The sequence below is a fragment of the Anomaloglossus baeobatrachus genome, chromosome 4 (genome assembly GCF_048569485.1).
Source record: "Anomaloglossus baeobatrachus isolate aAnoBae1 chromosome 4, aAnoBae1.hap1, whole genome shotgun sequence".
Taxonomy (NCBI): domain Eukaryota; kingdom Metazoa; phylum Chordata; class Amphibia; order Anura; family Aromobatidae; genus Anomaloglossus; species Anomaloglossus baeobatrachus.
Window position 1 is genome coordinate 278,194,082 of NC_134356.1, and position 15,194 is coordinate 278,209,275.

General features: G+C 45.5%; 1 protein-coding gene across 2 annotated transcripts in view; it reads right to left on the reverse strand.

Annotated features, from left to right (window-relative positions):
• Nucleotides 1-14,052, reverse strand: part of LOC142301461 (ephrin-A3-like) — a 30,613-nt gene extending 16,561 nt beyond the window's left edge. The window contains exons 1-4 of one of the 2 annotated variants that reach the window (XM_075342463.1): nucleotides 13,849-14,052; nucleotides 12,595-12,884; nucleotides 11,831-11,896; nucleotides 11,656-11,733 (exon numbers count right to left, since the gene is read on the reverse strand). In XM_075342463.1, the coding sequence (XP_075198578.1) occupies nucleotides 11,656-11,733; nucleotides 11,831-11,896; nucleotides 12,595-12,884; nucleotides 13,849-13,916 (502 nt within the window). In that variant the 5' untranslated portion in view covers nucleotides 13,917-14,052. Of the gene's footprint in view, nucleotides 1-11,245; nucleotides 11,734-11,830; nucleotides 11,897-12,594; nucleotides 12,885-13,848 lie in introns of those variants that run through there. The other variant, XM_075342462.1, reaches the window with a different exon arrangement.
• Nucleotides 14,053-15,194: the final 1,142 nt, after the last annotated feature.

A 15,194-nucleotide genomic window follows, 5' to 3' on the forward strand; every position in this document is an offset into this window, starting at 1 on the left:
ATCCAGGAAGTAAATTCACCTGCTGCCACTCCGGTCGTTATCCCCTCCATATAAGGCAGCTATGATTCATAGACCTTGTAGCAGCCAGCCAGAAACTCTACCGGACGCAGGTCTGTACCGCTCCTAAGCACCATGCATGCCTCCAGAGACCCTTCCTCCATTTAACCCCCTCTTGAGTCTTTACCAATACAGGTCCCCTATGCTCCCTATGGGTCCTCTGACCGACACACCTTAAGGTACAACCCTTCTTTCTATTTACTATCTTATGATCAGTTTATTTTCCTCCTTACACCTAGAATTTTCTGTTCTTTCTTCAAGTATCCCTCTGGGAACTTCCTGCAGCACAGGGCCTGTCCTTATGCCAGATACCCCTCTCTAAGGTATTACATTCTTATTTCATTGCGTGTCTCACACCATTTTTAATTATTGAGACCCTTCTCTTTTGCACATAGAATATACATGCTCGCCATCTGGTAATACACAAGTCTACAGCAAGTATAGGAGACTATCGCTGCCTAACAAGGCATTTCCTGCTATCTCCAAACAGATGCCGTCTATGATATTGATACCAATACCAACTGTACACCTACTCCACCACTTGCTTACAGGTAGATAGTGTTGTCCCCTGTCTCTAGTGCAGATTCCACCTTACCACATAGTAATTTCTGTTTCACTTCTCCCATCAGGCTTTTTTTCTCCCTTGGATCAAGCAGGTGATATGACTGTACAGTAGTTACTGGGCTCTTGACCCCTACTGGGCAGGTACTATTTCTAAGAATTTTATTCCCAAATAGATCCCTCTTCAGAATCTATGGCTACTAATCCCATATATGATCTTAACATATGAAATCATCTCCTCCCTCTTCCCTCCCCCTCCTCCCCCCTCCTCTCTCTCCTTGATTCTTTACTATCCCTTATCCAGTTTTGGACTGTGGTCCCCTACCCCCGTAGAAAACCACTACACGATTCTTCTGGCAACACCCACCGGCTGACTTTGTCATTTCGTTATATGGTCACAGGTATCCACATACACCTGATAGAAGTTTATGTACTATATGATTTGCATGATTTCTTAATAGACATCTTGTCTTTTTCATCCAGTGCGCACACTTGCTCCCCTATCTTTTCTGTGATGATCCACATTGTTCTTTGTCGGTGCAATCCGTATACTAATCTCTAATCCCTTAGGTATGTGTAAAGTTTTTTTGTCATCTCTTCACACATATATATACTTTGAATTACCTTATAGTACTCATTTACTTTTGGATTATTGTCGTTCTGTTACTGGGTATGTACATATTAATACCTTTGTATATAGAATTCATCCTGACACAGATTTATGTATCATGCGCTTTACATTGTGCACTTTGTGTATAAACGTGATTAGTTGAACCATACTATGTATTGTGTTGAAGTCATGTTCATGTAACATTTACCTTTTATAATACTTTTTCTGTTTTTTCACCTAGTCTGATATAACTCTCGATAAAGGTCCCATCGAGACCGAAACGTTGAGACAGACTTTTTTCATTCTCTTTATTTACAATAAAAAAGCACCAAAGAAACCCAGACTGTTTTCTTGTTTTCTAATTGGAGTGCCAGAGATTCGTTTTGGACTGCAGTTGTTTGTTTTCTCCAGAGCACCCTGTCAAACTCAGTGAGCCAGGTCTACTCTATATATTGGACAATATACATGGCGGCCCTATACATTGTGACTGGTGTGCAACTCTTTATCCTATTGTTTAGTTGTATATTTTTGAGTCTTGCACCCTGTTCACACCATTGGTGTTCCAGACATACATTCTTTAGTTAGTATGCACTTTGTCTGAGAACCCTGCCCCACCCATAGCCATGTCTCTTATTTCACACATATATAGCTTGGTCCCTTGCTTCCCATACAGAGCAAGTTTTTTAACTGCAGGTGAGGTTACACATAGGTTAGGGACCCCAAAAATAGAGATTACCTTGGCGTTTGGTTTTGGGGCTCCTTTGCATTGATCAATACAATGGCTAAATATCTCTCATTTCTATTTTTCATAGCAGTTATGACAGACTTTTTTCATTCTCTTTATTTACAATAAAAAAGCACCAAAGAAACCCAGACTGTTTTCTTGTTTTCTAATTGGAGTGCCGGAGATTCGTTTTGGACTGCAGTTGCTTGTTTTGTCCAGAGCACCCTGTCAAACTCAGTGAGCCAGGTCTACTCTATATATTGGACAATATACATGGCGGCCGCCTACAAGATGCACATTAGACAAGGGTTTACTTACACAACACCCAAGGAGGTTTATATTTATGACAGGAGCAGCAGTGTCTTCGGGAGCCCAAAAACATTAAGCTCAGAGTCGCCCTGTGACACCGTCCTGCGGGCGGCAATAACAGCTAAACACGATGAAGGGAAGCAGCTCGTGTGATGATCTGGCCGGCCAGATCATCACATCTACATTCCAACAGCAGCAATGAAGCTGGTGTCTTAGTCCCGGGTAGTCAGAGCTCAATCACTAATCCAGTCAAACACTTGGCTGCAATTTCCGAATCTTTCGGGACGACACCGGGCACAAGTAGCAGGTGCCTGCAGACTACCATATTTGATGGGTGTGATGGCCTGTCATGGATGAGGCACGAGACCACTCTGCGGGTCATCAATTACCGATCTGCATCTATGGGCACCTCCTGTAGAATATGATCCGGACACCATCATGTGATTAAGTGTGAGAAACTGCCATGAGTCGACCATCCTGCAGGGGGAGACAGCGCACCACGAGTGAGCAGCAGGGCTGTGGAGTCGGTAAGCTAAACCTTCGACTCAGACTCTTCAATTTCCCTTGCACCGACTCAGACTCCACCACTCCGACTCCTACATATATTGCTTATAGTTAGGTGAAACATTTATTGTAGGACATCAACATGTGTATGTGATCATCAGACATTTAATTTTTATGATACAATAATCAAGATATTTTAATAGAACATAAAATATATTTATTGGATACAACTTTAGAACACAAAAAACTAATAAATTGTAAATATGTAATACAATATGTAATATACAGTAGACTACATATATATCTTGTGTAATATATATATACACACACACTGTATAATTATATATTATATATATTACATATTTACAATTTATTAGTTTGTGTTCTAAAGTTGTATTACAATAAATATATTTTATGTTCTTATGGGCGGCACGGTGGCTCAGTGGTTAGCACCGCAGTCTTGCAGCGCTGGGGTCCTGGGTTCAAATCCCACCAAGGACACCATCTGCAAGGAGTTTTGTATGTTCTCCCCGTGTTTGCGTGGGTTTCCTCCGGGTCCTCCGGTTCCCTCCCACACTCCAAAGACATACAGATAGGGACTCTAGATTGTGAGCCCCAATGGGGACAGTGTTGCCAATGTATGTAAAGCGCTGTGGAATTAATAACGCTATATAAATGAATAAAATTATAATTATTATTATTATGTTCTATCTAAATATCTTGATTATTGTATCATAAAAATGATTAAATGTCTGATGTTCACATTATACTACAATATATTTTTCACTTAAATATGAGCATTATGCTAAATATTTAGTATGTTTTTGATGAAAAATGTTTTTTGCCACTTACATAGTGCATTACCTATATATATATATATATATATATATATATATATATATATATATATATATATATATATATATATATATATATATATATATATTAATTTAATATATATATATATATATATATATATATATATATAACACTATGTAGGTGGCAAAAAACAGTTTTCAACAAAAACATAGTAAATAACATTTGTGTAGTCTATGAATTTGTTGTAAGACATAGAATTGCCTCCATCAGATCCTCCTTCACAGTATACGAAGACTTGGGTCCACATAAACAGCTGTCAGAAGAATTTTATTTTCCAATAGCTGTGTATCTCTCCGTTTCATTGAAGCAGAAATGCCATCTGCGATTAAACCTCCTCTTTGGGACAGGCAAAATAGCAAGTTCTTCCACTTCCATATGAAAATGCCAGGAGTTAAATCCTCAGCTTGTAATTTTTTAGTCACGGTAAATGGGTGATTAAGCAATTCCTTCAATTTAGCCACCTGTGTCCAATGACCTTCATTTAAGGTTACTTGAGGGTTTACCATATCTATAAGAAATGATTTTAGTTCAAGCAATCGCTCAGTCATTAAATAAGTGCTGCCTCACCGAGTGGCTTGATCAACAATTGCCCCTTTCCCAGCACATTTCTTCAAGATGGAATCAATTTTAGGGGTTCTGGCGGCAATAACCAACTTCCTCACTTTTCCAATTAGATTTCCAGCATGTCCACCCAGTTTCACACATCCGGCTTTTCACCAGTTTGGCGGATGCGGCGCACGCCAGTATAGTACGATACAGTACAGTGGCAACACCACAACTTTCGGGTCACATGACAGCATGTGACCGGCGTTTGTCGCGCTGCCACTGTACTGTATACACTGTACTGGAGTGCGCCGCATCCGCCAAACCGGTGAAAAGCCGGATGTGTGAAACCGGGGTCCCTCTTGCAGACTCTCTCATTGCCAGCTGCAGCGTGTGCACAACGGGGACCGGCTGTGGATTCTTGCCGCGCGGTGTTTACGCGCCGCCATAGCAACCCGATCGGCTGAGAGACGGGCTCGGGCTAGGAGCTGTGTTCCGCCCTCTGATCCCTGTGACCCGTGCGCGCCGCTCGCTGGCCTCGCCCGCCCCCTGGCCGTCCTTCTGATGGGTGGGGGTGGCCTGGGTGTCCAGATTCTTCTGGGCTCCGGGCTTCCCTTCTCATTGGGCGGCCGTGGGGCGTGTGATGCTTGTCGTGCGGTGCGCATGCGTCCGAGCAGGGATCCGATTGGCTGGAACGCATTTCCTAAGTCCTTGCAGGTCCAATAAGGTCATGTGACCCTCTATTTAAGGTCCTTGAACGGCATTATTGTACACCTTCCCTGATGAAGCCATAAACAACCCGTGTTGCGAAACGCGCGTAGGAGGGCGTTTTTTACTGGTGTGGGACGCTCTGGTGACCACCTTCATCATTATGTGTAAGTTTTGGGACTTGTATTTACTCTGTATCATGTGACTGGCTGTTTTTGGTGCCTCTGCCCTGTTCTATTTGTGTGATGCTGATTTGGCTTGTACATTTTTCTATATACCACGCCAGGATAGAGGCGCCATACCTGCTAGACACTTATGATTATCCCTTCACTTTACTTGGTCCCCATTCAGATTACTTCTTTCTATTAGGGTGGTCTTTACCTCTGCTCCCCATCATTATGTGGTCTTTCACATTTGCCTTTTATTAGCACCATTATATGTTTGCAACAATTGAAACTTATATTTAATATTTATATTCAATAAAGAATCTGATGTTTTATAATCAGCCCTGTGAATGCTCCAGTTCTTGTTTTTCTTTGTTCCTTATGGAGTGGCGTAGATTTTGATGCGAGATGTGCCCTTGTTCAACAATTTTGTGTCTTATGCTCTTTTTTGTGTTATTCACAGCACAGCCTCGGACAATGATGAATTTTAAAGCCCGCGAGGAGGCGTGGCTTAGTAAAATTAATGAAGTGCTAAAAGGTGAACCCACAGGGGTTTTAGAAAGTAATGGTGCATGTACAAGGGATTTGTGCAATAAGATGACAGAGTTACTTAAAAAACGGACTAGGATATGGCTAAATTGTACGTTTTTGGAGCGATATGTGGAACTCGGTCTAATTCCGAGGGGATTACGAGTTCAAGTTTTTCCCTCTTTTCCTATCCAGAGTGATGAGTTCAAGGCCAAATGGGAGAACGCTGCCTCCGATTGTTCTAGGCAATTTCTTCAACTCCTAATTGGGCTGAATAAAGAAACCCTCACCACCTTGGAAGTTGATATTAACTCATTACAGGCTGATATAGAAAAAAATATGACAACAGTGGCGATTAATAAATTTAATGAAGGTCTTGACTCAGAAATTGAGAAATTAAGTAAAGAGGTTCAGGATACTAAAATACGTAAACTACAAAGAGACCTGGATGACAGACGTCAGAACAAGATGTATAAATGGAGGGGCGGTGGAGATAGATTCAGACCCTATCAACGTCCACGTTTTGGGGGATCAAGGTCTGGCTCCATCACATCCTGTACGTCAGGAGAAGATAGTTTACCATCTGGCAGTGCCATTATACCTGGAAGGGCTAATCAGGGCCAGACATCCTGGGATAACCGATTTACGTCAACCTAAAAAGAGGGGTGCCGGCAGGTCTAAGGACATTGGTTTAGGTGAAGGCCCTCAGGTAATAAACCTCTCTAAACATATCTTGTCAACGGCACAATTACAGGTTTTGAGTAAGGGTTTAACATTCTCCCCCACTAATACCTTCGACTTATTTACAGCCCTGAAGGATCTTCACCTCTTCTCCCGGAAGCTGATCCTTCACAAATTACATTCAAAGTCACCAACAGAAGACACTGATCTTGCTACTGGGCAGAGCGCGACTCAGATCTTAGAGGACCTTTTAGAAGAACCATCGTCTCAGCTGCCAGGTGAGTTTCCTACCTCTATTGGACCAAGATCCACGACTTTCCCCCCCCTTGTCTCTATGCCCAGCGGTGGAGATCTTTACTCGCCTCGTCACTGAGAACCTGCGGGGCATCTCCACTCGCCGATCACAGGACAATCTAACGGTTGTCCAGAGGAAAGCCTTGAGAGAACTGGGCAATATGAGTGATGTTATTTTTAAGGCTGCAGACAAGGGGGGCAACGTCGTGGTCTGGCCGGTTGACCTCTATGAGAGGGAGGCTCACAGGCAGCTGAGGGATAGAGAGACATATAGTAGATTGGATTCCTCCCCTCTGATTTCGTTCTCTGCCCAATTATACCTCATCCTCAATGATGCCCTAGATCAAGGGATTATTACCAAGAGGGTCTTTGATGGTTTATTTGTGAAATATCCCAAAATTCCAACATTTTACTTGTTACCTAAGGTCCACAAGGACCCCATCAACCCACCCGGTCGGCCCATTGTTTCAGGGATGGAGGGGTTATGTAGTCCCATCTGTCAATTTATTGACTATTATTTAAAACCTCTGGTGGAGACCCTTCCATCCTACGTTAGAGACACGACCGAAGTTTTAAACAGGCTTGATGGGGTTCATGTGGACCCGGGGACCCTCTTGGTGGTGGCTGATGTAGAGTCTTTATATACATGCATCAGCCATGACGATGGCCTGAGAGCAGCTCGTTTCTTTCTGAGCATGAGCAATTGGGATGGACGAATTTGTGAGCTGGTCCTTGAACTTCTTGACTATGTACTCACCCACAATTTCTTCATCTTTAAGGATAGATTCTATCTGCAGAGGCGGGGGACCGCTATGGGCGCGGCCTGTGCACCTTCGTACGCAAACCTCTTTCTCAGTTTTTGGGAGAGGGGTTTGTTTGTTGACGGAGGTGCATGAGCCGCCCCCATGGTGTCTATGTGGGTGAGATACATTGATGATCTACTGATCATCTGGCAGGGTACCATCTCTCAACTCAGGCTTTTCATGGACCAGCTCAACACAAACAATTATAATATCAAATTGACATATAACTATAGCGACAGTGGAGTTGAGTTTTTGGATATTAAAATTACTGCAGATGAGTTTGGTGCTTTGCAGACGGATGTATATAGAAAGCTGACGTCTGTAAACGCTTTACTCCATGCCACCTCTGCCCATACCAACTCCACTGTACGCGCCATCCCAGTTGGTCAATACCTCAGGGTGAGACGACTCTGCTCTCGGGACAGCGTTTTTAAACACCAGGCAGATGATTTGAGGATGAGGTTTAAAAACAGAGGTTATAGTAACCGTACTCTGAAACAAGCTTATCAGAGAGCAAGATCGGTGTCTAGAAATGATCCGTTACACGGGAGGAGAGGTGAAACCAAGTCTGTGGAAAATATAAGATTAATTTCCACATTTAATGTCAAATGGCAGGAGATGAGGGAAATCTTAACAAAATTTTGGCCGATCCGTCAATCGGATCCTACCTTGAAATCACATCTACCCCCTGTACCACTGATGACCGCTAGACGGTGCAGAAACCTCAAGGATTATTTGGCCAGAAGTCACTATGTACCACCCATGACCAGTAATCCATTTGGCTCTTCTGGACCCACTAAAGGCTGTTTCCCTTGTGGCCGCTGTGTCTCCTGCCCGAATATCTCTCGCTGCTCCTTCTTCCATGCTAGTCATGGAATGAGAAACTTCTCAATTAAAGAATATATTTCCTGTACTACTACTAACGTCATTTATCACGCAACATGTGACTGTAACAAAATCTATATTGGCATGACGTCAAGGGAATTGAGAGTAAGAGTAAGGGAGCACGTGAGGGATATTCGGGCGGCAGTCACAGCGACCAACGTGGCAGAATTAAAAACCATCCCGCGCCACTTTAAAATGGTCCATGGATGTAACCCCAGATCATTTATGGTCAGGGGAATAGATGTGATTCACTGTGGGATAAGGGGGGGGAATGTTAAAAAACTTCTGGCCCAACGTGAACTAAAATGGATTACCATTTTGGACACAGTAACACCGAAGGGCCTAAATGAGGCCTTAAATTTTGCCCCTTTTTTATAAGGAATCCTTTGGGAATTAATGTACTGCACCATTCTTTCTTTTTAATTTAGGTTAATTTTCTTTTATTGCTTTTAACTGGTTTCTATTTTCCCCATACCATATTTCCAGTGTTCTAAAATTATTTTTTTACCTTCATAGGACCTTTCGATATTAAAATCTACTGTGGTTTGCATATTGGACTTGGACCTAATACCTGAATCAGAAAATTATTTATTTATGGTTCTCCTGAGATACGGATGCACTGTCACTTTAAGAAGATTTCTCCATTTTTTCCATTTGATTGCTTTGTATATCCTGTTTGCCAATTATGTTGTTATCTATGCCATCTTAGTAACGTTATGGGATGGCATGGGTATTTATTTATTGCCAATATTATTTGGCTTCTCTAACTTTTCCTAGCCATTTGCCCGTCCCGCCCTCTGGTTGTTGTGCGCGCCTTCATCGCGTGGCGACTCATCCACACTGTTTGCCCGGCGTCCCTGAGTGTGTGTGGGGGGCCCCTGGGCCCAGGGGCCCGCCGTGTCCCTCCTCGCTGGACTGCCGGGGACCGGCTGTGGATTCTCGCCGCGCGGTGTTTACGCGCCGCCATAGCAACCCGATCGGCTGAGAGACGGGCTCGGGCTAGGAGCTGTGTTCCGCCCTCTGATCCCTGTGACCTGTGCGCGCCGCTCGCTGGCCTCGCCCGCCCCCTGGCCGTCCTTCTGATGGGTGGGGGTGGCCTGGGTGTCCAGATTCTTCTGGGCTCCAGGCTTCCCTTCTCATTGGGCGGCCGTGGGGCGTGTGATGCTTGACCTTCATTTAAGGTTACTTGAGGGTTTACCATATCTATAAGAAATGATTTTAGTTCAAGCAATCGCTCAGTCATTAAATAAGTGCTGCCTCACCGAGTGGCTTGATCAACAATTGCCCCTTTCCCAGCACATTTCTTCAAGATGGAATCAATTTTAGGGGTTCTGGCGGCAATAACCAACTTCCTCACTTTTCCAATTAGATTTCCAGCATGTCCGCCCAGTTTCACACATCCGGCTTTTCACCAGTTTGGCGGATGCGGCGCACGCCAGTATAGTACGATACAGTACAGTGGCAACACCACAACTTCCGGGTCACATGACAGCATGTGACCGGCGTTTGTCGCGCTGCCACTGTACTGTATACACTGTACTGGAGTGCGCCGCATCCGCCAAACCGGTGAAAAGCTGGATGTGTGAAACCAGGGTCCCTCTTGCAGACTCTCTCATTGCCAGCTGCAGCGTGTGCACAACGGGAACCGGCTGTGGATTCTCGCCGCGCGGTGTTTACGCGCCGCCTTAGCAACCCGATCGGCTGAGAGACGGGCTCGGGCTAGGAGCTGTGTTCCGCCCTCTGATCCCTGTGACCTGTGCGCGCCGCTCGCTGGCCTCGCCCGCCCCCTGGCCGTCCTTCTGATGGGTGGGGGTGGCCTGGGTGTCCAGATTCTTCTGGGCTCCGGGCTTCCCTTCTCATTGGGCGGCCGTGGGGCGTGTGATGCTTGTCGTGCGGTGCGCATGCGTCCGAGCAGGGATCCGATTGGCTGGAACGCATTTCCTAGGTCCTTGCAGGTCCAATAAGGTCATGTGACCCTCTATTTAAGGTCCTTGAACGGCATTATTGTACACCTTCCCTGATGAAGCCATAAACAACCCGTGTTGCGAAACGCGCGTAGGAGGGCGTTTTTTACTGGTGTGGGACGCTCTGGTGACCACCTTCATCATTATGTGTAAGTTTTGGGACTTGTATTTACTCTGTATCATGTGACTGGCTGTTTTTGGTGCCTCTGCCCTGTTCTATTTGTGTGATGCTGATTTGGCTTGTACATTTTTCTATATACCACGCCAGGATAGAGGCGCCATACCTGCTAGCCACTTATGATTATCCCTTCACTTTACTTGGTCCCCATTCAGATTACTTCTTTCTATTAGGGTGGTCTTTACCTCTGCTCCCCATCATTATGTGGTCTTTCACCTTTGCCTTTTATTAGCACCATTATATATTTGCAACAATTGAAACTTATATTTAATATTTATATTCAATAAAGAATCTGATGTTTTATAATCAGCCCTGTGAATGCTCCAGTTCTTGTTTTTCTTTGCATGTGATGAATAGGAAAGTGTTTTGAAGCAGCTTCAACAAGATCATCTAATCCTAAAGTATCATTTTGCTGTTCTTCTGTTGTAATATCTGTTTGTTCCTCCGTTACATGAGCAGCGCTGTGGCTCCATCTCACAAATACTGAATCCTAAATGTTCTTCTAGCTGTTGTTCATTACTCTCATTCATCAGTTTAATTGTACTTATCAAGTTTGAAGCATTGTCCTTTACAATAGCAAGAACCTGTTCTTTTTTGAGTTGGTAATCTTGCAGAACTTTTTCCACTAAGGCCTGGAGAAGCTGGCTGCTGTGATGAGCTTTACTATCTGTTACTGCCAGTGTCTTGCTAACAATTTATTTCTTCTTTACAAACATCGAATATTGATGGCAAAATAATTCAGTGAAATGCAGTGACTCTGGGCATCCCAGCAAAGGCAATGGGTGACAAGATAGGACATTCAGACACAGCGTTTTGTGAGGATCCTCACAAAGAATGAGCAGTCAGCTTGTGTGGCCTTTTTCTAATGCTTTTTTATGAGCTCAAAAACCTTTCAGGTGATGCAGTTTTTTAAAAAGCTGATCTGCTTTTGCAGCTGACAAATGTATCCTCAAAAAACGCAGCAAAAACGCTGTGTGTGAATGTAGCCTTAGATCAGGAACAGAACAGCCATTTATAGGACATTTCATAACTTTCCCAAATTCCTATGAAAAAATATTCAACACATTCTGCATTGCACTACTGTGCCCAATTTATTATATATTCTAGGAGTCGGAGCCGGTTCATTTTATACCGACTCAGACTCCATCAAAATGAGCTGCGACTCCGGCTCCATCAAAATTAGCTCCGACTCCGGCTCCGACTCCATCAAAATTAGCTCCGACTCCACGACTCCAACTCCACAGCCCTGGTGAGCAGACTGACCTAGGTCTTCAATCTTCACCTCTGGTCCTATCGTGAATTGGGGCAGGGTGGGAGCGTGCTTCTCTCCAGAATGAGCCGCTGCGGGGGAAGGACGACACCATTACCACGCGCCTGACGTAGTCCTGACAACAGTAAGCAATCACCATACCCCAGGTCCCAGGTTTTAAACACTTACTGGTTGCGCAGCACACGGACACTTTCATCTTCAGGCACGAGTGCCGGTGGTTGTGGGTTGGTGTTGCTGGAAAAAGAAAAAAAACAAAAAGAATGGGTGCAATGTAAAAATTAAGACTAAAATACCAGGAGGAACAACTGAAGGGTTCAACTGAGTATCAGCAGGAGGGATCCTGTAAGGGGACCGGGGATGTCCATCCACCGGACGACAGATGACTGCAGCGGGAGCCTCCACCTGCCTGCTGTGATTAGTGCCCCCTCACATGTGACTTGGGAGTGAGGCCATCCCCCTTACATCCGGCAGAATTTGGAGTGCGAGGAGCCCATACATCAGCCGGACAGATCCCACAATCCGGTGTGAGCCTTCGCTCTGGGGTAGATGGATGGCAGTGATCACTCGCAGACTCAGAGGCAGCGGCTCCTCCTGTGTCAGTGAGCAACATCCACTGCACTGATCACATGTGCAATTCTATATTTTGACCACTAGGGTGAGATATGCACCAGTCTTATTACACCGCTGTATACAGGCATCCGTATTACAGGACAGTGCAGGCATGCAATACATGGTGCACAAACCCAGAGTCAGATGACACGTCCTCCATCTAACAAACACAAGGTAAGACGCTCCCCTGTCGGAGGCTGCAGGCGGCTCACCACTGGGCTAAAATGTAATGCCTTGGTTCTGTTCCTGGGACACTGAGATCTCCAGCGCGCTTGCTGAATGTACTTGATGGCCCCAATGCGGCTCTACCCTCCGGTACTCACAGATGTAGTAGTAGTTGTGTCCCGCGTGGAACTCGTACCCCAGAGAAAAGGCGCTGTACCGCTGAAACTTCTCCGAGAACTTGATGGGGCTGTGCGGGGAGTGCGGCCGGTTACATTCCCAGCGCTTGAAGCCATGGCTGGTGTTGCAGGAGTGGTAGCCCTCATAATTCACCATGTACAGGATATACTGCTCCATCCGGTGATCCGCCATCGTATCGTTATAATGTGGGCAGTAAATGTCAAGGTAGTCATTAACATTCACCTGAACCGTGTAGTCATTGCGCCGCAAACTGGAAGGAAAAAAAAAAGACATTAGTCCTATCAGCCGAGCCACCCCGCAGAGCAGGGACCCCTTCATCCTCCCCGCAGGAGCCGACCCCTGGGATATCCTGATCCCCAAACACCACACCATCTTTACACCAGAAGCCAGATAGAGTCTGATGAAAAGCTTCTGACAGGCCGCCTCTGGTCACGTGTGTCCGTCAATACATCGCACGCACGGCTGAGCTGTAATTTGGATTTTTTCTCTAATCTCTGCTCTCAAGGCTGAGAATTAATTAGGAAATATTGAGCTGGACAAAAGCACTTAGTGATGGTCACGCTCCCCCTGTAACACACACCCAGACAGTGCCAGAGCAAAGAAACCGGATAATATAGAGCCGCGATCACTTGAAGAATAGACATGTGAGGATTATATAGAGCCGCGATCACATGAAGAAGAGACGCATGAGGATTATATAGAGCCGCGATCACATGAAGAAGAGACGCATGAGGATTATACAGAGCCGCGATCACATGAAGAACAGACGTGAGGATTATATAGAGCCGCGATCACATGAAGAACAGACATGTGAGGATTATATAGAGCCGTGATCACATGAAGAAGAGACGTGAGGATTATATAGAGCCGCGATCACATGAAGAACAGACGTGTGAGGATTATACAGAGCCGCGATCACATGAAGAAGAGACGTGTGAGGATTATATAGAGCCGTGATCACATGAAGAAGAGACGTGAGGATTATATAGAGCCGCGATCACATGAAGAACAGACGTGAGGATTATATAGAGCCGCGATCACATGAAGAACAGACGTGTGAGGATTATACAGAGCCGCAATCACATGAAGAACAGACGTGTGAGGATTATACAGAGCCGCAATCACATGAAGAAGAGGCGTGAGGATTACATAGAGCCGCAATCACATTAGGAGACGTGTGAGGATTATATAGAGCCGCGATTAGTGCTCGTTACCGGCAGTAAGCACTCGTGCATGGCAGTGCTCGCTCATCACTGACATCCTGAGATCCAGCTGTCCTCATTTGTGACTGTGTCCATTATCTTGGTGCTGAGATTTTCGGATAGAGCAGTACACGGACATGTGGCGGACTGGTCAGCAGGATTATTATTTTGCACAGTCTCCGTCCTTGAGAAGGATAAGGTGACAGACGTGCAGTGTATGGACGCAGGAGGGCACAGGTCGGTGACGTCCCCTCTCTCCCCCCCCGGCTATGTCTTCTCTGCAGTCACATGGCCACCTCTGCCACAGATGTAAGGACACACTTGCTGTAGGTCGCAAGTATCCAGAACTCAGGGCCTTATAGTGACTTTCCGGGGGAATTGTGGGAGGGGATGGTCACACCATGGATTGCGGCCACAGAACAGAGAAGAACCTTATTCCAAATATCTGCATATAAAAGAACGAACAGGAATCCGGAAGAGGAACATAGGAGCAGGAACGACGGATCCTGGAGATGAACAGCGAGTGATGGTGCCATCAATGCTACGAGCTGGACCCGGTCAGCCCCATTATAGCCGAACCACAAATGCCGCGGCTGTGGTGTACAGTGAGGACGCTCTGGAACCGGAGGGGGGGACACGATGGCGGCTGCCGGTGAGACCAGAGGTGGTAATAGAGCGGTACAGTGTCAGGAGTAATGTGCTGTTCGCCTGCAGGGATCAGTTTAGGTGGCAGGCGCCATTATATGCCTCCAGCTGTCAGAGGCGCGCTGCTCCCGGCCAGCAGATATTTTTAGCAAGTGGGTCCCATTTATACTAATTAAGAGGCATCTCTGTTTAAATTAATCGCTAAAATTCTAGCTAACAGATTGTCCCGGGTGATCACGTCAGTGATCCACGAGGATCAGACTGGATTCATCCCCAATAAATCTACTTCCATTAATTTGCGACGTTTATTCCTGGGGATACAGCTAAGTTCTGAGGGGAGAAACAAGGAGAGAGCAGTCCTGTCATTAGATGCAGCCAAAGCCTTTGACAGTATTGAATGGAATTTCCTATGGGTAGTTTTGGAGAAATTGGGTCTTGGCTCCAGATTTATTGGCTGGGTCAAATTGTTATATGCCTCTCCGAGGGCCAGGATTCGAGTTAATCGTTGTACCTCCTCGTCTTTTAATTTGGCCAGGGGCACGAGACAGGGCTGTCCTCTCTCTCCATTACTATTTGCAGCGGCAATTGAACCATTGGCGGCTATGCTTCGTGCATCCGCTGGCGTAAAGGGGTTTGAGATAGGCGCTCTGGAGCATAAGGTTTCCCTCTATGCGGACGATTTGTTGCTGTATCTCAGGGAGGTGGGGACATCG